The 24,842-nt window shown below is 45.0% G+C and overlaps 1 protein-coding gene across 1 annotated transcript; it reads left to right on the forward strand.

Moving 5' to 3' along the window:
- The first annotated feature begins 4,043 nt into the window (after window positions 1-4,043).
- Window positions 4,044-16,470, forward strand: LOC109321869 (4-hydroxybenzoate polyprenyltransferase, mitochondrial-like). Its single transcript, XM_019552631.1, has 8 exons — window positions 4,044-4,076; window positions 5,033-5,360; window positions 7,927-8,093; window positions 9,138-9,259; window positions 9,543-9,628; window positions 12,536-12,669; window positions 13,224-13,412; window positions 16,026-16,470. The coding sequence occupies exons 1-8, from the start codon at window positions 4,044-4,046 to the stop codon at window positions 16,179-16,181; spliced, it is 1,215 nt and encodes a 404-aa protein (XP_019408176.1). The 3' UTR covers window positions 16,182-16,470.
- Window positions 16,471-24,842: the final 8,372 nt, after the last annotated feature.

Genomic DNA, 24,842 nt, shown 5'->3' on the forward strand with positions numbered 1-24,842 from the left:
ATTACCTTGCTGGGGTCATTTGACCCCAGTACTCTTTCCTGCCATGGCAGGGGGTTGGACTTGATGATCTGCTCAGGTCCCTTCTGACCCTACAAACTATGAAACTATGAAACTGTCACAAGTACAGTTGGGCCTCGATTTACACGGTGTTTTTTGCATGGCTTCAGTTATGTACGGTCAATTGTGACCCTTTGTTTTTGTACATGATATGGATTCACTTTTACACAATGCAGCATGGTCATCAAGATGTGCAGATGCATTTAGAATCAGCTGGTTGCTTTCCAACCCCCTCCACCATGCTGCTCTGAGTGTAGCTGGTAAGTATGTTGTGTTGTGGTGTAAGGGGAGGGGGGAAGGAAGGGGTATAGGGGTACAGATCAACACCACCCATGGTGAGGCAGGGAGTGGGGCAGGGGCTGGGGCACGCATGGGACAAAGCTGCAGCTCATCCAGCGGGTGCTGGGAGGGGTGGCTCCCACCATTGTGCACACCCAGGGAGGGCATGGGGGGGCATGTGCCCCCATCCGGGATCTGCACAGAACAGGATGGGCTGAAGCTGCAGGCTGAAACTGGGGCTGCGTGGGGCTCTTCTCAGCAGGGCCTGAGCTGGGCTGGGCTTGAGGCAGGCAGCAGCAGTGCTGGAAGGGGACTATGGGGGGCTATGGTAAAATTTGGGGTGGCTGCAGCCCATAGCCACCTCCCAACACCATCACTGCCTGCCCCGAGCCCAGCCGCCACTGACAAAAGCCCAGTGCAGCCTGGGCTCCAGCTTGCAGCTGCAGCCTACCCGCCCCAATCTACCCGGTGCAGATATGGCGGCACACATCCCTTCCCCCCCCATGCCCTCTTGGGGTGCGCACACTTGAGGGAGCTGCTCCCTCCCCCCACCCTCCGGACAAGCCACAGTTTTGTCCCACACCAACCCCGTACCGGCTGGGCAGCATCTGCCCCTGCTCCTGCCCCACTTCTCCCTCACTGCCCCATGCCCTCCCTCATTAATCTGCAACCCCACCCCATCTCTTCCCTCTACTTCCACCACACCAGACTTCCAGCTGCATGCAGCTCTCCAAGTTGCCAGGCTCTGCTCCTCACTGCTTGCATGCTTTGCTGAGGCTGCGCATGTGCATGGGCATTTATCGGCCACATTACCAGCCATATCTGGAACTTAAACCCTTATTTCCCATAGACCCTTGGTGTCTTTTTATGCAATTTCTATTTGCATGATGTTTTTTCAAGAACATAACCACTGTGTAAATCAAGGCCTGACTGTATGTCTTGGATTCTTGATTTTTTTCTGGATCTTTCTCTCTTTATTGATATCCTGTAGAATAATGCTATTCATCAGGGTTGTCACAGAAAGTAAGTGAACCCATAAATTCGCTAAAAAATCTTAAGCTTAAAGCGATGAACTAGTTTACATAGTAATGTTTTAGTAGCAGGTGCAAGTATGCATTTCAGATGCATATGTGATTTCTGAAAAGGAACAAGATAGAAAAGGAGCATATGATTCAAATAAAATCCTATCCTTACTGGTACAGCAACTAACCTAATATGGAAATAATTTCTCAGGCGGACACAATTTTAGTGACAATATCTATGAATTCAAGTAAGATCTCAGTCTTGTCTATGTTCAGATAATGCATACAGTTTTCAAGCTCATTAAGCAATGTGCACTATGAAGATATAGATTTACATAGGAAAGCAAAGGCTTATCTCAAAATGATATTGAAGAAACTGAAGAGATCAAGGACACACCCAAATATGTGAGACAGCACACACACAAAGCATAAATATTTATCTGGGACATGCAATCTTTGAGATAAAATCTGAATCTGTTATGTCGGAGCCTAAGTCTATAAGAATTCCATAAACAAATACAAAAAGCCTCTGATGGTAATTGCATTAAGAGGTTTTGATAAGAAGCTGAAGTGCAGTAATTCAACAATTTCAAGTGCTTTCAATTTTTGTCTGTAAAACATCTTGATAAAACCTTGTTAAATGTGATTACTAGAAAACTGAAAATGATCATTTATCTTTTTTTGAGAGTCCTTAAACAGCAAAGGCAGAAAACCCAGGCACAAAGATATGATTTTTTAAATGGAAAAAATGTATTTGGCACATATGTAAACTCCCAGATTGTTAGTTCATAGAAATTAGAGAAAGAAAACACCAGTTAGGCTTTAGTCCTTCCTACTGTCAGTACACAATTGTTGCCTTTGTTTTAAACACTACCGGTGTTGAAAGGACTTTCATCTTCCTTAGGAGACTATTCAGAAGTCTAGGAGATCACAGTCAAGAAGTTTCTCTTAATACTCATAGTAAATCATGAATGATGCATGCCCCTGGAGGCTGGGGGGGCAGGGTAACTGCCTGCAGGCAGCGGTGGCAGTGGTGGCGGTGGGGGTGTGGTGGCAACAAGCAGAGACTGCCCGCAGGTGGCTGTGGTGACATCGGTGGTGAGGGCAGGCCAAGCGGGGACCACCAGCAGGTGGCCACAGTGGTGTCAGCAGTGGAGTGGGGGTTAGCGAGCGGTGGGAGGCAAGTGGGGACCACCCACAGCTGCCGTCTGCACTGTTGGTGGCAGTAAGCAGCAAACGGGGACTGCCCACAGCAGCCGGTGGCCACGTCAGTGGGGAGGGAGGCGACTGCACGCAGAAGCCGGAGGTGGCTTTGGCAGTGGCCAATCTCAGGAGGGGCATGTGCCCCCCCCATGCGTCATCTATGCAGTAAATGTTCTTTTTGTTAGATTTGTCTATCCCTTAGGTTTATTGCTCTTAAATGCATACTCCTACTGGCTTTTTACGTACTTCAACTGTAAATCCCTTTCATATTCACCCTCTTTAAGTTTCTCTTTGAGTCAATCCCTTGAGTTCCAAATTCATCTATGTTTCTGTAGCACAGAAGACAAGTCAGCTGTTTCTGAAAACATTATTGTCCTTTTTCCATTCTTCCTTTTCTTCTCAGATGACCCCCACTTCACTTAGTTCCTTAATGGCTTGTTACTACAAGGTCTTGGTGTTCTTTCAAGGTCTCTTTTCTCTGTTGGTTTCCAATTTGGAATCCTGCGGGATTCTATTCTTGTTACATATGAACCATGCTAACAGACTTTTTTGTAGAAGTTACTAGTTGGTAGGTGTCCCATTACTTCATATATTTCCAGATTCAAAACCTTTCCCCATCCACTTAACACTTATCTCAATTCATATTTGACACCAAAAGTATCAATGGCAACCAGCTTTGCCACAGAAGTTGTCATTGGCCACATTTCTGCTCCATACAGCAGCATCAATATTAGTAATGTTTTTGTGGAGCTTAAGTTTTTGGTCATATAGACAGCTTTGTTACTCCAGATCTTGCCTTACCTATTCAGTTCGCTTAGCCTCTCCTAAGAAGTCATTTACCCCAGCCCACTAACCATTTTCATTACTTTCTGCCGGACTCGCATCCAATTTGTCCACATCCTTTCTGTAGTGATGGGCACAAAACCAGACACAGTATTCCAGACTTGGCCTTACCAGTGCTGAATAGAGCAGAATAATCACTTCCTTTGATCTGCTGGTAACACTTCTACCAATGCAACCCAGTATGCTGTTAGCCTTCTTTGCAACAAGAGCACACAGTTGGCTCAAAATATAAGCCGACTGACTCATAAGTCAGAATATTAAAATGCAGTATTATTATTTCAAAGAAATGTTATCATGCTTGGCTAGGATATCCAATATATGCCCTTTCCTTTTTTGTTTTTGCTTGAAGAAAATTCAAATAACATGCACATGGAGGTCAGTTCTGCTGTTTGGCACCTTGAGCAGAGCACATTCAGCTCATTCAGAATGTGAAGAGAAAGATCCGGCTCTGCATTCTCTGTTTTTAATGATCATTTGCTAGAAGGAGTAAAATGCCAGTTAACAAAATAACTTCTTTTGGTGTATCCACAGTTCTTGCAGCAATATAGTTAAGTTGGTGGTAGAAAAACAGGTTTCACTCAATTGGAGCAAACTGTGATCTAAACACAGTCGTGTCAATATAAAGATGTTTACACTGAGATGAGGCTGCAGAAACAAGCCACACCAATCCATGTAAGTACCTTTATACTGACACACCTGCAGGCTAACTAGGGCTTGCATCAAGTTAACTGAATCTCTAACATGACCCTAGAGCAGTGCTTCTCCACTTGCTTAGACTCAGGATACCTTGCTTTCGACTGGAGGCACAGCTCCATAACTCTTGTGAATGGAGTGGCATCCTGTTCGAAAAAGGAAAGGATTTGTTCCAGTGTTGTTTCTTGCCCTGCAGAGGGGCTGTGCAATGGGGGTGAGGGGAACAATCAGGCAGGGAAGAGCTTTAAGCCTGCTTATTTTCTGACTCCTCATGGCACTCTGAACAGGATTTTGGGGCACCCTGGTTGAGAAGAGCACACCAGTGACAGAAGAGTTTGTGCCTGGACATTCAGGGGGAATATTCAGAACAGAGGTGAGCTGCAGTTCACGAAAAAGAAAACACACACCCAAGCCCCTCTGGGATATAAATGTTCAAACCTCAGTGGAAAGTTGGATTTTAAAGGCTTCCTCTTGATCTCATGGAGAGGCCTGTCATGTATTGCTGTTTTTGTAAATTCTCAGCTGGTAGAAAGCAGAGGATGCAGGGGGACCCAGGCTGCCTTTGTAGGAAAACCACAGGTCCTAACCCTGGGGTTTGCAGACAAAACTGCAAAGGAGAAGGAAAGGTGCTTGAAGGGCTACTGCCCAGAAGCCAGGTGAAATTAAATCATCCTGTGTGCTAAGGGGCGTGTGCATATACGTGCGCATATGTGTTAACCTGCCCTATATATTAAGGGGGGTGTGTGCAAGTGTTAACACCTCATATACGTTAAGGGGGGGCAGGGTGTTAAGGGAAAGACAGAGCGAATGTGCAAACCCGCTGCAAGTGCCACGACTGCTACCTGCTTTGGAGACGTGTTTCCCTACGGGGCCAAACACTGGATGCATTTATGTGAGTGAGGCGCCTCACGCCCCTCCAACCTTGGCCGCAGCAGGTTGGCACTGCGCGTGCGCGCGGGGCAGTGAGCCCGCAACCAGTGGCAGCGTCGCTGGCGTCAACGTCATCAGACGGCGCCTCCTGGAAGTGGCTGGGCAGCGGCATGGCGGGGTTGTTGCCGCGGCTCTGCTGCTGCCGCCGAGGATTCCGCTCGCCCTTCCCTCGTCCCCTCGCCGCCGCCACGGCGCCCCACAGCCCGCAGCTCCGCCGGGCTGCGGCAGGTGGCGGGGGGTGGCCGTTGCGCTTCTCGGCGGCGGCGCTGGTGGAGGCGGCGCCGGGCCCCGCGCGACCCTACCTGCGGCTCATGCGACTGGACCGGCCCATCGGTGAGTGCTAGGGGGTCCGTCCTCCCCCCGGGGCTACGTTATGGAGCCCCCGAACGCCCGGCGTCCCCCCCACCCTCCCGGCGGTTGGAGGGGTCGGAACGGCCCGTGCGGAGCCCGCGTCTTGCCCCCCTCGCGGGGGGGGTCTAGACTTGTGACAAGGCGGGCGGATGGTGAGTTGCATCATCGGCTGTATGTAACATCACCTGTGGTGTTGCCTCTAACAAGAGGGATGCAGATAGTGACTTGCATCGCTGCATATGAAACCACACGTATTTTTATCCAAGTAAAAATTAACCAGAAATTTATAAAAAATAAACTCATACCATAGGTCAGGCGTTTTCAACCTTTTTGAATCGTTGTATCTGTTGCCGTTGTATTCATTGCCTTCCGTCAATGCTGATCTTGTGAAGGAACACTTAGAGAGGCTGGACACCTTCAAGTCAGCCAGCCCTGACCGTCTGCACCCCAGGGTAGTCAAGGAGCTGGCAAGCATCATAGGTCAGCCTCTGGCACAGATCTTTGAGAAATCCTGGCACTCTGGTGTAGTGCCCGATGATTGGAAGAAAGCCAATGTGGTGCGTATCTTCAAGAAAGCGGGAAAAGTGGATCCGGCAAACTACAGGCCCATCAGCCTGACCTCTGTCGTGGGGAAGGTCTTAGAAAAAATTATCAAAGAGGCCATTCTCAACAGACTGGCTGATGGCAACATCCTGAGGGATAGCCAGCACGGGTTTGTTGTGGGTAGGTCTTGCTTGACCAATCTCATTTCCTTTTATGACCAGGTGACTTATCACCTGTACAACGGAGAGGGGACTGATGTTGTATAAAAAAGCCTAACTAACTGGCTAACTCTGGCCTCAGCCACACCACAATCTGCTGGCTGGGGAATTGGCTCCATGGTAGGATCCAGAGGGTGGTGATTGAAGAAAGTCAATTGTTGTGGTGCTCTGTGATCAGTGAGGTCCCCCAAGGCTCTGTCCGTGGGCCTGTACTATTCAACATCATTAATGGTGTGGACATTGGAGTCAGAAGCGGACTGGCCAAGTTTGCTGATGGTACCAAACTCTGGGGTAAAGCAGCCACACCTGAGGACAGGAGGGTGATCCAGGCTGACCTTGACAGGCTCAGCAAATGGGCAGATGAGAACCTGATGGTGTTTTAACGCCGAAAAATGCAAGGTTCTCTACCTTGGGAAGAAAAACCTGCAGCATGCTTATGGGCTCGGCAGTACTATGCTGGCTAGCACTACAGTTGAAAGGGACTTGGGGGTCATAATCAACCCCAAGATGAACATGAGCCATCAATGTGATGCTGCAGCTAATAAAGCGAGCAAAACGCTTGCTTGCATCCATAGATGCTTCTCAAGCAAATCCCAGGATATCATTCTCCTATTGTACTGTGCCTTAGTGAGGCCGCAGCTGGAGTACTGCATTCAGTTTTGGGCTCCACAATTCAAAAAGGATGTGGAGAAGCTTGAGAGTCCAGAGAAGAACCACGTGCATGATAAGGGGTCAGGAAAACAGACCTTACAATGACAGGCTGAGAGCCATGGGACTCTTTAGCCTGGAAAAGCACAGGCTCAGGGGCAATCTGATGGCACCTATAAGTTTATCAGGGATATCGGGTGTGGGGGGGTGGGATTGGAAGGAGCTGCCAGACAAGCACCAGGAGAGCTGTGCTCAGTGGTGAGAGTGGGCCACCCTCCCCCCAACGAGCTGTGCCTCCTCCTGGTCTGGCCAGGGCCTACAGCTGCAGCCTGTCCTGTGCTGCATGTACCCCGCCCCCTCAGATGAGCTGCTTGCTGCTCTGTCCCATGCTTCTCCCTGCCTTGGCTGGTCAGCGCCTGCCCCTGTCCCGGCCCCATTCTCTCCCTTGCTGCAGGAACCTTGATCTACCCCTGTACCTTCCAGCACACCAGGCTTACCAGCTGGATACAGCTCTTCAAGCTGAAGAGCTACTTATTGGAAATTGGATCAGTATTGGCTGATATGCCTCCTTAAAACTCAGCTATCGGTATCAGTCCCAAAAATCTCTATCAGTGCACACCTACTTGCAATATGCTTATTTATCCTAGTCAGGCAGCTTGGTATGTGGAACATGCACATTTTATTGATTTGCCTATAAATAATATGAACTGAAGAGGACAGTTTTTAATTGTGAAAAATTGTAAAGGTAGCCACATACTTGTTCTGAAGAGAGAACAGGATAGCCTAACAAACGTGCTTTTTCTCTTGCCTGAATATCTGGCTGAATCCTCAAGCATAGCATTTTCTCCACAGTTCAGTTTTCTGTTTGGCAGGAAAGGTAGGGAGAAATGTCTTTTTAAAGTAAAGTTTTAACAGTTTAGCCAAAAATAGAACACAACAGGAGGAAAGGAACACAACAAATTGTAGAACAACATTGCCTTGCCATTTATAGCTTAACTTCTCTCAGCTTTGGTTTTGCAGTGTTAGAAGCTTTTAATTAGTTCATTCAGTATTTATTTGCTGTTGATGTTACCCTAAGGAGTAATTCCACTATGACTTCTCTTTTCCTAATCCTTGTCACCTTCTGTTTTTGTCCTTAGGAACATGGCTGTTGTATTTACCATGCACTTGGAGCATAGGCTTGGCTGCAGAGCCAGGTTGCTTTCCAGACTGGTATATGCTGTCACTGTTTGGTGCTGGAGCAGTTCTGATGCGTGGAGCAGGCTGTACTATCAATGACATGTGGGATCAGGAGTATGACAAAAAGGTAGAGAACTGCATGGACTTGAAAAGGACAGGCAGGCTCCTTTAATTGTTTGATGAGTAAGTAAATCTATGGCCTTTTCATGAAGTAAAACTTCTTTTGTCTTGCATCAAGACAAGAACAGGTTTGAAGGCTGCTTTCAAATGACTAACAATGACTGCACTTCTTTCTTATGCAGGTTCCAGCCCTTATTAGCAGAACAAATTGGCAGAGGGGGTCTGCATGTTTATTTAGAATTTCTGGAGTCTGCTGCCATTTAGGAGACATTTTAATCTGTTTAAGCACAGATGCAGAGGGGTGCCATGTTCAGGATGTAACAAGGGGAAAATTAATGGAATAGGAACCTTAACAGTTACATTCCCTGACTTGTGTGTTTAATTTTTCCAACCTGTTATCAGTTCAAACATACAGACTGCAAATTGAGCTTGTTAACAAATAGCTTTTAATTGCTGTCAGAGAGCTGAACATATTCTGGGCAGTGTAGATCAATGCAGGGAATTACTTCTGAAGTTTTATACACAAATCAGGTTTTTTATTGGATTTCATTTTTTTTACTATTCATAACCTGATCCAGTCTCATAAAACCATAAGAGCATACCCACATATGATTAACTAATTAAAGAATAATTATGCACATACCTTCTTTTCAAAGAACATTGCAATATTATTATGTGCTGTAGCAAGCACAAAGCCCATGGTTCTGCTCACTCAGTTCTGGTGGCTAACTCTCTAAACCTGTCAGGTAATTCATTACCTTGGCTTTTGCATTCTTAAAACAAGTCTTTTTCACTGCCTTCCAGGCCATTCGTTTTGATTCTGTCACATGGAACTTATCTTTTGCCTGGGTATTGGGTGCTGCCAGCTAGTGTAGCTTTAGTTATTTGTGGGTTTGTTTTTAGTGGAGGGTGGGAAGAGGGTGTTAGTTAGTGAGGCTTGAATGTCTACCTTATCCAGTATACATTGCATTGAAGTCTGCCTCTTGCTTGTAAAATATATTTTAACAGGTTATATTAGTTTTCATATTAAAACAGTTCTTTCTCTGTTTAGGTTACCAGAACAGCAAGTAGACCAATAGCTTCTGGAGATATCTCAGCTTTTCAAGCCTTGGTTTTTCTTGGGGGACAACTTAGCTTGGCTTTATGTGTGCTGCTCTGCCTGAATTACTATAGGTAATGTGTATGTGATTATTCATTCTTACTATAGTTCTCCAGGAATGATGAATTTCAACAGAAAAGACAATTATTTTGGGAAAGTTACCAGCAAATGAACTTGTGGGTTGAGAATGAAAGAATTATTTCAGTTTTAACTAAGGAATCAACCACGATTCTGTAGTTAAAAATCTGATATCATTATGTCAGAAATATTGATCCTTTCTATTGGAAGTAATGGTGAGTATAACAGAATGATTTTAAACAAAACGAGAAGTTTTCTGATAAATGTCTCTTGTTATAGCATTGGTCTAGGAGCAGCTTCTTTGTCTCTTGTGATTACTTATCCCCTGATGAAGAGAATCACATATTGGCCACAGTTAGTTTTGGGTGAGTTAAAAATGGCTATTTTTCTTTTCTTTCAAATGCAATTGTTTTGTGTTCTAGTAAAATCTTCATTGTTGAGTGAATGCATTAAATCAAGTTACCTGAAACTGCAAGAAAGATCCATGAAATGGTGCATACTCAAATGGTTAATCAATCAGTTGGAGATTTCTTTTCATTTCCATGTACAGTGGTGTTAAGAGAGTGAGTAAATATTTTTACTTAAGAATAAGCTGCAGTCCTGGGAGATATGAGATGTTTTTCTCCCAAGCTCTGAAGTGTAATGTGAAACACATAGTTAAGAAAGCTTGTGCCTGTCTAGCCTCTAACGTCTGGTCACATGCCACTCTGGCCCGGATGTTTGGAGGTGTTTGCCTGTCTGTCCCAGGTGTTCCATCGAGTAGGTGTTTCCGTCCGGCGTAGTCTCCCCCAGTGTCGCCTGCCACGACTTTGGGTCTTATTTCAGTGGGAGGTCCAACCACTGGGAGTCTCTCGACGGTGGGACATCTGTCTGGTAGTCTTCTGTGAGGCTCTACCTTGCCCTTACACCCTGCCTTGACGTGTCACAGATGTTCTTCTGGCCAGGTCCCTGACTGTTGAGCCCCCAAGTGCGCTCGCCTTGAAAGTTCTATCGGCCTACGGGGCCCAACCCCCAATATACTACCCTTACCTCACAGCCGTTTAATTTTCTCTTTCATGTGGCTGACAACCCCTTTTAGGTTTAAAGAACCATCAGGCTCCACCAGCCCAGCACCTCAACCCCTCCACCAGTGGGAAACGTAAAAATGCAAATATGACAAAAAAAATACTGAGGCACTTAGAGAGGCCCTCTGCCCCTCAACCCCCAGCTCCTCTGGCCTAATCACCAGTACTGGCCCTCAGGCAACCAAGATCCCTATTCTGCCCTATATGGGTCAAGGGTAACCTGCGGGCTACTCTGTACTCCTATTTCCTCTTCACCTGGTCTGTGGGTTTGCTGGACCTTTGACAGATGCCTGTGGCCCCCCCCCAGTCACCCGTTGGGTCAGCTCTATACCCCTGGGGCCCGTACTTTGCAGCCCCTCAGGCTGCTTGTGCCACCCAGCCCGCACCTGGTGCGCCTCCTTGGGTTTTATGGAGTCCTCAACAGTCCCACGTGGTCTGGCGTCTTGAAGTACGCTGGTCTCTCTGGCTCCTCGGCTGTGGCCCCAGGCATCGGGCTAAAGGGTAGAGGGGAACAGGAAGATCCCAAGTCCCTGGTCATGAGGAACTGTCTCCGGCTCCTGGCTTCTCCTGCTGCTGCCAGCAGCATCTGTCCCTCAGCGTGTTCTACTGCGTTCTCCCCCGCTGGGAGAAGCAGCTTCTGGCTCCTTTTCCCCCTGTAGGGGCTCAGGGAGAACCTTCCGTGGTATTGCTCCCGCTGGTCACCATCCGCTCCCCTCTTCCTTGCCAGCGGCCTGTTTTATTTCCACCGGCAGGCTCTTGTGGCTGGCATCATCAGCCGGTCGCAACTGTATAAAGGTGTGGCTAATGAGCTGCACGGGTCCCGCCTCTGGCTTTGCTGCAAGTAAGCAATTCTCATTTTCTTTTCTCTTACTTTCACTTTCTTTCAAGGGTTCCTGACCCTGGGGTTCCCCCCTGGCCTTTTGGGGTCTTCCTTTCTGTTCCTCCCTGTTACAGCTTGCAATCTGAAACACTTAAATTAACTGAAGTAAAGAGAAGTACTTCCAGCTTGGGTTGCTAAGAGAATGCTTTTGATGTCCTTCTGATACTAAGAGAAACTTGGGTTGCTAAGACATCTTTCATATGTGTTGGCTTCCATAATTTTTTCTCCTAAAATTGTTATCTGTCATCTTTTTAAGAACCATTACTGCCATGTATGCTTTGTTCCCCTCCACTTATTCTTCTTTAACAACACACCCAGTTATGCAGAAACTTTGGCATTTTTGTAATTTTAGATACAGGCCTAGTCCTGCAGACTTTGTTGAAACTTATCACATGTAAGTGTTGCAGGACTGGGCCCTATGTTAGCTACATAAAGTTTTTAATTTAGAAGGAAAAATCTGTTGTAATATTTTGCTACTTATGCTATATAGTATGCTTAATGTGTAATATATAGTTAGTGTTGTTCAGTAGAAACATCAAATATATAAATGTGTATTACAGGCCCAACAATGTGATACACGTTTAAGATTTCCTTACATTCCACGTGGTTCACTATAGGGCATGTTTTTCTTTATTAAGGATTCCACATAAACTAGAATTGTTGTTTTTGTCTTTTGTTTTTAATCTTAGAAAGCTGGAGATGACCAGAATTTCTTCGGATCCTCTTTTCTGTGGTGCATTCACTCAGCAACACAATATTGTGGGTGTTGATTGAATTTTAGATTGGCTCTCATCATAGGCCAGTGAGAACAGTAGAAGCAGAAACTGAGTTTGCATTATCTGTATAGCATCAAAGAGCACTCCTTGGCAGAAGCTTTGTAATATTATGCTACCTCCAGACTAAGTGGGGACAGAAAGGACAAGTTAAAGCTAACTGTCTTTAAGATGCCTTATTGCTCTGTTGGAATAGTCAGTATTCTCTTCAGTGGACCATCCAGAGACAGGGATGTTAGTTGCTTCCCTTCTGTTGCAGATACAAGCAGAACATGAAACACGAGAACTAGCCAGAAGGAAGGGAGTGTTGTTTTTCTGTCAAGCCATTGTTCCTCTTCTTTTGCACAGTTCCTTTTTTCCTTCCCCACAAGGAAATAACAGAGTAATTCACCCTTGTCCCTTGTTTTCAGATCTGGTGCAAGGGTTCTGGGTTTATAAGGTTTAAAAATATTATGTTTGAGTGTCTTATGTGGATGAAAAATATAAAGTAAATTGTTCCTGACTATTACAGTTTAGTTCAACATGTATTTTTTTTTCATATTTTATGGCTTACAGGGCTTACGTTTAATTGGGGTGCCTTGCTTGGGTGGTCTGCCATCAAAGGCTCATGTGATTGGTCTGTCTGTTTGCCTTTGTACTTTTCTGGAGTTGTGTGGACATTGATATATGACACTATCTATGCTCATCAGGTAAAGTAGTGAGGTTGGCTATAATTTCTTCCTTGTTTGATATGTGTGGGTGTCCAAGTGTGTTTAATTTATTATTTTGGATAAGCATGGCTCCTCTAGCCTTTCTGCTGTAACTTTTGACCTTCATAAGATTGAAAACAGCAGGAAATGGATCTTAGAAAAAATTTTCATCTCCATTAGTTTTTTCACCCCAACAGTGCCCCATACCCTAATGCTTTTGATGTCCTTTTCATTATACTGACTGTGTGAGAGGTTTGAATATCCTGCTTGAAGACTTATCTTCAAGCATTGTGCATACCTAGGTGTGGAATCTTTTAAAACAATTTTTGTAAGCCATTAGTAAACAAGTACTCAGCAGCTTTGGAAATCAGGCTCTGTATGTTGGTGACTAAAACAAGCTTAAGAAATTCACTTAAGACCTCTTTCTAAAATATAAACGTTATAGCCTTGAAAAAAGGCCTTTCTCTTATACTGGCCACACTCCCAGAAGGCATAGCAAAATGCCTCATGCAATGCTTTATTTTTTTTTCTGGTAACAATCTTTTTCATTCTAGGATAAAAGAGATGATGTTGTCATTGGTGTGAAATCGACAGCTCTACGGTTCAAGGAAGACACTAAGCAATGGCTCAGTGGTTTTGGTGGCATTATGCTCATGGGTTTGTGTGTGACAGGAATGAATTGTGATCAGACCTTCCCTTACTACACAGCAGTGGCTGCTGTAGGGGCCCACTTAGCTCACCAGGTTTGAATTCATCATTTTTCTTATAATTTTTTCTGTTTGTTAGTAATCCTGTGTCAGTTTGCCTAACACATCCACCTCTCGTCTCAAACTTATTGTCAACAAGAGCTTAACCTAGGTCTGCTTTTACAAGAAGCAGGAGATAGCAATCTTGATTTTTCTCCCAGTGTGTCTAATGTTGTCACCATGACATGTGGATACATAAAATAACTAGGGGTACAGTTGGTACCTAGCGAGACTGGGAGACTGGTTTGGGAGATCGGGAGACTAAATGGTTCTATTTCTTGGTAGTGACTACCTGATATTTAAAATGTGGTTATACTCTGCAGAGGAGCTGTATAAAAGGGGTTTTGTTTGTTTGTTGTTTTCTTCCACAACTGGCTCAGTTTACACCTGGATGGATCTTCCTGGATTACTAACCATGCAAGCACAATATGGGATGTGAAAGTCAAACTAAATTTCTCTGGTTTATACATCATCACCAAAAGCAAATTTAATTCTTTTGTTATCCAAGAATCAGTCCAATTCACTATCCCACAGGTCTCTTGTTTTTGAAGAGATAATGAATAAAACTAATGATTAAAATAAATGGGGGTGTTACTAAAGTGATACAAGCAGATTAGATAAAATTGAGAATAAACAAAGTACAAAGTGTCACTTACATACTTGTATTTCTGATCATAGTGACTTGTTAAACTCAATATTCAGCTCCTATCTAGTCCAAGATTGTAGTGAGAGTGAGTACTCTGTAGAAAACTAATTGGTGGTCACTGCAGTAAACGCTTCTTTACTGGCAACCTTGCTGTTAGTTCAACAGTTTAAGTATGTAATAAGATTGAAGACTGATCCACAATATTCCCCTGATGAGGTCTTAACATGTGTTGGGGTAATGTAGGATTGTGCAGACAACATGCAGATACACAGGCAGTACTTGTCATTGCGGATGGGAATATTTCATTCTCTGAAATTGTTTGTGGCATGCTTTAGGAGCGCCAAATTTCCTTTTTCTGATCATGCTAGATTTCCTTTTTTCTGATTGAGTGGCTAGAATTTTGTTTCCACGTGAATCTTGAGTTTCGGCACAATGTGACAACTACTGTTCTCGAAGCCAGATTTGGATGCCTGAAAACAAAAAACAAAACACAAAACTACTGTCTGTGAGAGAAGTATTGAATAATTTTCAAAAGTAACGACTTTTGGAAAAAAAAAAATTCCCTTGGTTCCAAATGATTTCTTCTTTTCTTTGCAAAACTTGTAACAGTTCAACAGGCATTGTGATACTCAAATTTTGGGTTTGTTTGTTTGTTTGTTTTTAATACAAACTTATTTCAGTGATAAACAAGCTAAGTCATAATATGGATTATGTGTAGCCTGCTTAATTTCATTTCTGGTTGCTTTACTACCTCATAGTGCTGGTAGAGAAAAAGAGGAATATGGGTCATTAGAGATTTATTCCTCTCTTTATAAAGAAGGTAAATGTTCAGCCAAGAGAAAACAATTTAACTGGCAACTGGTCTGAACAAAGACTTGTATGTTTGTTTTACTCCTTTAAAGGAGTATTTCGTAAAGTAGTTACTGTTCCTTGTTTCTTGACTCGCTGACTTCGTGCAAACCTCAGGTCAAAAGATTTTATGTCTAAAGGTGTGAGTCACATTTTATACTAGTTCCTCATAGATATGTTTCTATATATTTCACAATCAGAATCTAGTTACGTCATTCCTTGTGCCACTACAGCAGTTTCAGGTCCAGAGGGAAGGTGTTATTTAGGCATTCAGTTGCCTTTAGCTTTGTAAGTGTTTGATTGTTCCTAGGAAGTTAATTGCAGTTTCCTTTTGCTATATTCACTTAATATGTTGTCATCTTTTGCTCCTTTTTTCCCTCTCTTGCCAGCAAAGGCCCTCTTGCCTCTCTTTTGCTTCCTTCTGTTTTTTTTCCACTGCACTTCCTGTTGGTAACTCTGTTCCTGACAGCTTACATTTTCTTCCCTCACATGAACTAGTAGGGACAGGGAATGGAGGCAGCTAATCCTTGTTCCCAGCTGCTTCAGCTGAGCCCTCTTTGCAAAGGGCAGTATAGATGCCTTTTGGAGCAGCTGGAAAGGTGGAGGTAGAAGTAGCATTGCAGGACCAGTCAGCTTTGTATAGACCACAGTTTGGGAATCCTATTGCTTGTGATGAAACTCAGACCAAACATTATAAAACTCTTCAGAATGCACACAGATGCCAAGGGGGAGTTGGATGCACGTCAGCACTTCTGAAAATCCTACTGGGTCCCAGTCTGTATCCTGACATGCATAAATACCTTTTTACCATCTTCCTTGGTCTCTCTGTTGTAGAGAGGAGCCAGGATTAGCATCCATACATGATCCTCACCTTCTCTGCCTTCCTGTTGTATGCATTGTATTTGAGACAAATCTTGTAATAAGCTCAAGTAGGCAGACCTCTGTCTGTTAAGAAGCCACTGGAAGCAGGATGCATGTCTGTAAAGAGCTTGTTGTGGAGATGGAGCTGAAGACTGTGGGTTTCTGGGAACATAGATCCTCTGCATGTGAAGTGCCTAGCAGGCTTGTGGAATTACAGAATAATAACAACAGATCATTGTCCTGTACTTTCACAGATTTACACTTTGGACATAAACACACCTGAAGATTGTTGGAAGAAGTTTACCTCTAACCGCACATTAGGAACTTTACTTTTCATAGGGATTGTTCTTGGAAATCTGTGGAAAAGAAAAGATCCTAAAGAAAAGGAAGAATTGTTAGAGATCAGCTAGTGAATGTGATAAGCACTGATAACTGATATTTATTTAAGGTACAGTATTGAAATATCTGGCCAAGAAGAGGACAAGGGAAAAGTATCTGTCCAGAAGATACTTAAAGTACTGGTCAGGAGATGCTTCCAAGGCCTAGGACCATGAGGCCTGGCTTTCCAACCCCTGCCCCCTCTTACCAGAGCAGGAAGCCAGGAGTGTCTGGCACTTTACACTCCAGAATGATACTGTTAGTCATACCTGTGTGGGAGGAAAAATACTTGGGTACAACTCCTACAGATTTTATTACTTACATTATATAGACCCATGGTAATTATTTTTAAGACAGTGCAGTAGAAAACAGGACGGTTTTTAGTATTTATCTCATGAATATGCTTACAAGAGTGAACCAGCCTGTATTTCTGAAAGTAAGGCTTCCTACTTGCATTTGCTCTTGAATTGTAAAATAGATCCTGTCTGTTATGAATGTTTTGTAAAAAGTACATTACTGTGTGGTCATTTGTACTTTGTTACACAAGAGGTATCTCAGGAGATAACATGGGGAAATGCAATGATACTGTAATATAAAATAAAGTCTGCTGTATGAAGCTCTGGTGTTTTGCTTTGTGCCGATGTTAGTTGTATGAAATACTTAGCTTCAGTAAGTCGTTTTTATCCTGAAGTATTTAGAAGCAGAAGGGAGCAGCTTTTGGGTATGGGCAATTAAGAAGTACAAATGTAGGGAAATTGCCTCCTTAATATTCCATGGGATGAGCCAGCTGTGATTCTGAGCCAGGGGTGAATGCTGTACCCAGATCTGTTAAATAGGCCTCCATACTTACCTATCTAAAGTCTCTCCTGCAAACAAATGTTTGCAGCATTGCTACAAACACTGCAGTGGACTGTCAAGAGTGAATGGTTTGTATGTGGTTTGCATACAACGCCCTCCCCTCACCAGTCTGGAACTATTACAGTGCATGCAGCTGCTCTTAATTTACATTGTGATCTTACCAACTTGCTCTTGTACTCTGTAGTACTTAATATTCCTTTACTTGCTTGCATTGATTACCCTTGTTGTACATCACACCTTCAGTACTATAAGATTTCCAAAGAAGGATGTCATCCCCCGAGTTTTGCAGAACAGCGTTTCTCAACCTGTGGGTTGCAAGAATATATGAAAGTGTTGTGAACAAACTTTTTTAAAAACAAATTCCAGCCTGCAAGGGGCTTCTTGCCCCTTCCCTCCCCCCCCCCCAAAAAAAAGCCCCACACACACCTACCCTGCCTCACACACTGTGTGCAGGCAGCAGTGGGTCAGGAATAAGGTGCACTAGGTTGGGACTGGCCATTAATGTTTACAAATGTGTCCTGGTACAAAAATGGTTAAGAACCACTGTTCTAGAACATCTAGAGTACCTGTGGATGCAGTAGTAACACCTAGTAACAGTTGGCTGAAATATACTTAGCTCAGAACTAGTTCATAGTTGAATGGTAATTGCACCATTTACAAATCAGTAGAATTTTTAGTTGGGTCATAGTACAGAGTATTCTAATATTGTATAAGCCGTAATCTATCTGTCTGGTCCATAGTGCTTTATTCATGCTCTTATTGGCTGTTTGTCAGCCAATCAGTGTGAAGAAGCATTCGGACAGGTACCAATGCACTGCCATGATGGCAGGGACACAGGATGGAGCTGGGGGGTGAGGTCAGCGCAGCTGGTCTTGTCCCCCTTGCCCTGTTCCCTGCAGGTGGCAACAGTGGGAGTGGGAGGGCACCAGAGCTGACCTCATCCATCCTCCCCTTTGTTCCTTGCAGGTGACAGCGGGGGGGGGGGTGCGAACGAGGTTGGGACGCTGCAGGGGGGTGAAGGCCACGGGCACTGTCCTCAGCCTGCCCCTCCCCTCTTCTGTTTTTGCTGCCTACAAGGCAAGCCCAACATGGGGGTGAAGGAGTGGGGGCACCACCACGGCAGCTGTGGCAGTTGGGAAAGGAGAAGAGTGGGCTCAGGCCTATCACAGGGGTAGGAGGGGAGCAGTGGTGAGGGGGAGCAGTGGGCACAACCCCACCAGCAGCTGGGGGAGGGGAGGAGTGAGACTCCTCTCTCCCTCAGGCCTGGGCCCACTCCCCCCCCCATGTCAGCTCCAAGCCCGCTCTTCCCATCCCCACACCGCTGCTGGGTTGGTCCTGATCTGCTGCTCCCCCTGGCCTGCTTCTCCCCACTCTCAGGCCCAGTTATCTCCTGCCTCAGGCCTGGACCTGCTCTTCCCCTCCCCCAACCACTGCAGTGGGTAGTGGGGGAATGGGCCTGGATCCCAAGCAGCAGGAGGAAAGGAGGGAGTGAGCCCAGATGGAGGTGGGGATACAGGGTTCCATCCCTGCCTGCCCACCCCCACCCCATTCTTGATGGGTAATTGGTTAATTATATTAATAAAAGCTGTTTGTTCAAGCTCAAAATGAGGTTCCCCCCCATTCAACAGGGGCAGGGGCAGAACCTTGTCTTGGATTCCAGTAGAAGGTGGGAGGCAGGCCACCCGTCTCCCTCCTGCTCCTCTTCCTGCCACTTTTGCTCAGGCTTGGCTCTGGCTCCTGCCACTTTTGCCCAGCCAGGCAGCAGCGATAGTGGTGGTAGCAGCTCTGGCCCCAGCTCTGTTCCAACCTGGTCCCCGTGCTAGGGCTGCCACTGCAATCACTGCTGCTTAGCCACGTGGGGTCTGGAGCCAACGTGCTACAAGGGTAAGCGGTGGTGGGGAAAGCCAAGCTGTCTGGGGTCAGGTGGAAGGGGGAGCCAGTGGGATGGGGAAGGGGTGGAGGGAAGGCCATGTGCACAGTTGTGTGGATCCCATCACATCTTTACCTGCACACACAGAAGGGGCCTAGTTGTCAGCATCTGACATGCCTCAAGAGGAGAAGTTAACATGAGACTGCTTACCCTGGTTGCAGATCCTAAGTAAATTATGTCTGTAGTGGTCTGTGCTTGGGATGTACTAAACTGCTCTATTTCAAGTGAGAAGTAATCAGTGCTTTGAGAAATAAAGTGTATAGTTGACAGCCTCCAGTGTTATGGCTTGTTCCTGGTATCCCCAGTAAACTGAGGCACAAAGTATTCTCAATCCAATGCTAGGAGGCAGATCTTAGTCTACATTTTAAGCATGTAATCCTATTCGATCGCACTGGAGTCCCTGAAAAATTCTTAATACAGAAGGTGCCTGGCTCCTCTGCCTCCTTGCTGCTTTTTTTGAGTTAGATTTAAAGCTAGAATAATATCATGTTATAAAAACAGATGCCTCAAAGGTTTTTCAGGGATTTGAACAAAGTGCATCAGGAGTGCATTTAGGTACCTAGTAGCCAGGATATGATCTGTCCCTTTCTCTTTACTGATGCTATTAATAGTACATTTGTTGTGCTGGGATTGTGAATGCTCCAAAATGCAAATAGCAATATTTTGAAAAGGGTAGCTGCATCTGCTTGTTCAGGAATAGCTAAAGTGTGTGGGGATGAGCTTTTTGTATTTACTTTAAAGTAAATCCAAATAAAGCTGGAAGGCTAAGACCTCAGCTGAAACTTTCTGGCATCCCAAAGGGATTTTGCTTTGATTCATTTATTTTATCATTTGCAGTGTCTTTTACATCAAATATATTCAAATGCATACAAACATAGAATGGGAAAGAGAAACGAACTGTAAAATGAGTGTGTTTATAGGATACGTTTAGGGTTATTTTGCTTGCCAGAGGTGGATATAAAGCTCAAGATGGTGACAACACATCTCATTCTGAACAAAATAAGGTACTTTCTGCAGGGTACTGAGTATCTTGAGCTACCACTCAAATCCATGGGAGTCAAGCTGCCCTCATCACAGGAAAGGAACAACCTGCATTTAGCTCCATGTGTGGCTGGCAACACTTGAGCTTTAAAAACGACTTTCATCATTTAAACTCTTCACTGCTAAAGTGGCCTTTGAACAAATATCAGGGATTCTATTCTTAAGATGCACAGTTTTTCAAGACCAGAACAACTTCATAGAAGTCACAGCAACTACACTAAGGTAAAAAAGTTACGAGATCAGGACCTGGAGTTCGGTCTTTAAATTGCTGAACTGCTCTTTTTTTTTTACTCAGTTTTTTTATTAATGAGTTCAGATGGAAAATGTGGCATCTTGCTTTTTCAATAAGAGCTCTGTAGTGCCAGCAACAGGAAAAGGCTGGTCCTTGATTCAGCTTACTAGATAGGGCTTGGAAAACAATGCAGCACTGATATGACTGAAAAAAATGGAACTTTTCTTTGATGGTAACCACACTCATGAGGGCCATGTCACAGTTAGCAGATTTCTAACAGCCTGTTATAGAAGTTCTTTTTATTTTCACATTTCCTCTGGATCCTGGAAGCTGTCTGCCCTTTAGAATGAAGGATGTGGAGAAGACTTCACCTCGCCACTGGGCAACTCACCAGCAATCCCAGAGAGTTGGGTTTGCTTATGGTCCCCTGTACATTTCCCACTGCTTCGTTGACCCACTTACTGGTTCCATTCTTGCAAAGAGGCAAGCTATTGAAATTGTAAGAAACATGCTTGCTACACTTCAAAGTCAAACTGTTTGATCTCATTTGGGGTTCAGCAGCCTTGAGAGTACTTGTGAAGACAGTTATTTTTTGCTAATGTTTTTTCATACCCAAGAGCAAGATGTGGCCTTTCAGTGTAGTGACATATATTTTAGATTAATGAAAACATGAGAGACTGTAATTCCTGTACCCACAGCCTTTTCAATTTGAGGACACAAGAAGCAGAAGTAGAGCTACAGATTCTATTTGCTGTTATCAGTCCTGTTTACAGTAATTTGTAGCAGCCACAATGTGGTTGTGGATCAAGTGTGAAGAACAGGGGAGAATAAAGGTGGGGAAGTATGACTTGGATAAGTGGACTGTAAGATGGATAGAAAACTGTCTGGGTCTTCAGGCTCAGAGGGTAGTAATCAATGGCTTGGTCTAGCTGGGAGCCGGTATCAAGTGGAATGCCCCAGGGTTCAGTCCTGGGGCTCGTTTTGTTCAATATCTTCATTAACAACCTGGAAGATGGGATGGATTGCACCCTGAGCAAGTTTGCAGATAACACCAAGCTGGGTGGGGTAGGAGATACACTGGGGGTGGGGCTAGGATTCAGAGTGACCTAGACAAATTGGAGGATTGAACTAAAAGAAATCCCATGAGGTTCAGTAAGGACAAGTGCAAAGTCCTGTACTTAGGATAGAACAGTCCCATGTACCAGGGATGGGGGCTGACTGGCTAAGAAGCAGCTCTGCAGAAAAGGACCTGGGGGTTACAGTGGACATTAAGATTGAGAACGAACCAACAGTGTGCCATTGTTGTGAATAAGGCTAACAGCATGTTGGGCTGCATTACTAGGAGCGTTGCCAGCAGATTGAGGGAAGTGATTCTTCCCATCTGTTTGCCACTGCTGAGGCCACATCTGGAGTACTGTGTTCACTTTTGGGCCCCTTGCTACAGAAAGGATGTGGATATATTGGAGGGAGTCCAGTGGAGGGCAACAAAAATGGTTAGGGGGCTGGGGCACATGAATTTTGAGGAGAGCTGAGGGAACTGGACTTAGTCTGGAGAAGAAAAGTGAGGGGAAATTTAATAGCAGCCTTCAACTGTTGTAGTTCATCCTTTGAATTTGAAGATGACCATGACATCACTGTTTGGTTTGGTTTCTGGGAACATGTGAATGCCTGTTAAGGCCAATTTGTGCTTTGAACTGTCTATGGCATGCTGAGCAAGAGATGCTGCTTTGGGTTGCTTCGTCAACAGCGGATGTGCTGCAGTTGCGAGAGTTCCACTGTTTGTGCTTCTGCTCTGCCTCAGCAGTTCTCCACTCATAGATGGTAGCTCCAGTATGGATGGGGCTTTGCCAGGTGGACCAATCATAAGCAAGATTTTCCCAAATTTTGGGTCCATGTTGAAATGTTTCAGGGATGGCTTGAAGGAGTCCTTGAAGCATTTCTTCTGGCCTCCCTGAGATTGCTTTCCCTCCTTTAGCTCACCTTAAAAGATCGTCTTTGGCAGTCGCTCATCCGACAACCTGGTGACCTGGCTTGCCCATCTCATCTGTGATTTTATCAAAGAGTGTGGATGTTTGGAATGCGTGACTGTGTAAGAACCTCAGTTTTTGGGACCTTCTCTTGTCATCTTATCATCATCAGTTTCCTCAGACAGCCTATGTGAAAGTGGTTCAGCTTCATAGCATGGCATCTAGCACGGCATTTGTACAGCTTCATAGCATAGCATTTTCATAGTATGGCCATCTAGGTTTCACATGCATACATCAGGATTGGCAACACAATGGCTTTGTAGACCTTCAGTTTTGTTTATTGACTGATGCCTCTGCACTCCCACACATTTGCACGTAGTCTGGCAAAAAAGGCCACACTTGCTTTATCAAATCTGGCATTGGTTTCACCATTGATGTGAATTACATGTGACAGTGTACTGCTAAGATAGGTGAACTTGTCCTCTGCCTGAAGGGTTTTGTCATTTATGGGGGGTATAAGGGGTACCAGGGGTATCAGGATCTGGGGGAAACGCCTGTTTACCAGAGCGCCCCAAGGGATGACAAGGTCAAGTGGTCACAAACTCCTCCAAGACCGTTTCAGGTTGGACATAAGGAAAAAATTCTTTACTGTCTGAGTCCCCAAGGCCTGGAATAGACTGCCACCAGAGGTGGTGCAGGCACCTACTCTGGACTCCTTTAAGAAACATTTGGATGTTTATCTTGCTGGGGTCCTTTGACCCCAGATGACTTCCTGCCTCTGGGGCAGAGGGCTGGACTCGATGATCTTCTGAGGTCCCTTCCAGCCTTAATATCTATGAAATCTATGAATTTACTGTGATGGTAGGCTGTACATAAGGCTTTCATGGTGCAGGCTGGTACATCACTGCTGTGTTAGTGTTGATTGTAAGACTAAAGTTGTCACAAGCTGAAGAGAAATAGTCCATACTCTGTTGCATGTCAGACTCAGATCTGGCATTCAAGGAACAGTCATCAACAAACAGAAGATCACGAACAGCCACTTCCTGTAGTTTCGTCTTCACCTGTAGTCTCCTCAAATAGAAGAGTTTACTATCAGTCTGGTAACTGATGTCAATCCCAGTGTCATGGGCTGCTTGTATATGTCACGCGTATAATTCGACTTAGTTATCCTTAAATTGAAATGGTGGGTTTTTAAAAACACCACTTCAATTTAGGGAGAATTAAACCAAACTAAATCCCTGTGGCATTTACACAAGGGTGGGGGCCCAATCCTTACCTGCCTCTTTGGGGGGAGGGGGAGAGTGAGCTGTCCCTGAGCTGCGTGGGGGCCCCCCAGGAGACACCCACCCACTGGCACCTGACCTGGGCACTCCCAGGGGTGGGGCACTGCAGCTGGAGATGGAAGCACTGGCCCTCCCACAGCTGCAAAGGGAAGTACCAGGTCCCTGGACAGCTCAGGCAGGCAGGCAGGCTGGCTAGGGGCAGGAAAAAAAAAAAGGATCAGGCTTGCTGCTTTTTTTTTCTTCCTTCAGTGGACCCTACCTGCACAGGCTGTCTCTGGGTCCCACAGTCCATAAACTGCGCAGGGCCCATCAAGCCCCAAGCACGTTGGCTTCCAGTGCCCCGTGCACTGTTGCACTTGGTTAGCAAACTAAAACACTTTGGATGTGTTTTATCCTTGCTAGGTACCAAAGTAATTTAAAGCGGAATATGCTGCCAAGCATGCAAACAGCAATGCCTTTAAAGTGGACTACGTTGCCGAATGTGCAAACAGCAGTGCCATTCAAGTGATGCAAAAGGGCATTTAAGCCACTTTAAAGGCCAATTTTGTGGCATGTACAAAGGCCCATAGTCACAAAAGAATGTTTGTAAGCATGGCATCCTTTTGAAGAGGGTTGGGGCCAACACACAGCCCTGCTGTGGTGACTGGGAACGGTTCAGATGACTTTGCTGTCATCCACAGCATGAGCATGCCATTATGGAATCGCCAAACCATTGCAATGAATTTCTCTGGGCACCTGAATTATGCATGATCTTCCAAAGGCCCTTCCTGTACCAAATGATTTTCCCAGGTCAGTGAAAGTTATGTACAAGTTGAAGTTTTTTTCCTGGCATTTCTCCTGGCATTTACGAGCTGCAAACACTGTATCTATGGTCCCATGTTCTTTCCTTGAAACCACACTGACTCTCAGGCAAGAGCCCGTGTTCAATGTGTTGCACAAGGCAATTCAACAGAATTCTGGTGAAGTTTTTACTGGCTGTTGATAACAAGGAGATGCCCTGATAGTTGCCGCAGGATTGTCTATTGCCTTTCCAACTTCACATTGCTCATCTTTACTATGGCCACTCCAGATGAAGGTGTAGTCAGCTCCTTTTCCAGTTAGTTGTCCTTCAGCTAGATGAGTTTCACTCAGGGCCATTATCTGAACGTTGAATCTGGCCAGTTCTCTACCAACTAGAGCTGTTCTTCTCTTTGGTCTATCTGCTGTAGTACAATCCATTAGTATGTGCATATTCCAAGCACCAATGGTGAATGGTGTCATCTTTGTCTTTTTTGGCTTTTTGCATGGTTTTTTACCACTGTAATAGGATCCCCATCAGCTGCAATATGCTGATCAGGGTTAAGGTGAAGCAGACAATGTTTAGGGCACCTTTTTTTAGCCCC

This window comes from Crocodylus porosus, unplaced genomic scaffold (genome assembly GCF_001723895.1).
Source record: "Crocodylus porosus isolate Cpor-Errol unplaced genomic scaffold, CroPor_comp1, whole genome shotgun sequence".
Taxonomy (NCBI): Eukaryota; Metazoa; Chordata; order Crocodylia; family Crocodylidae; genus Crocodylus; species Crocodylus porosus.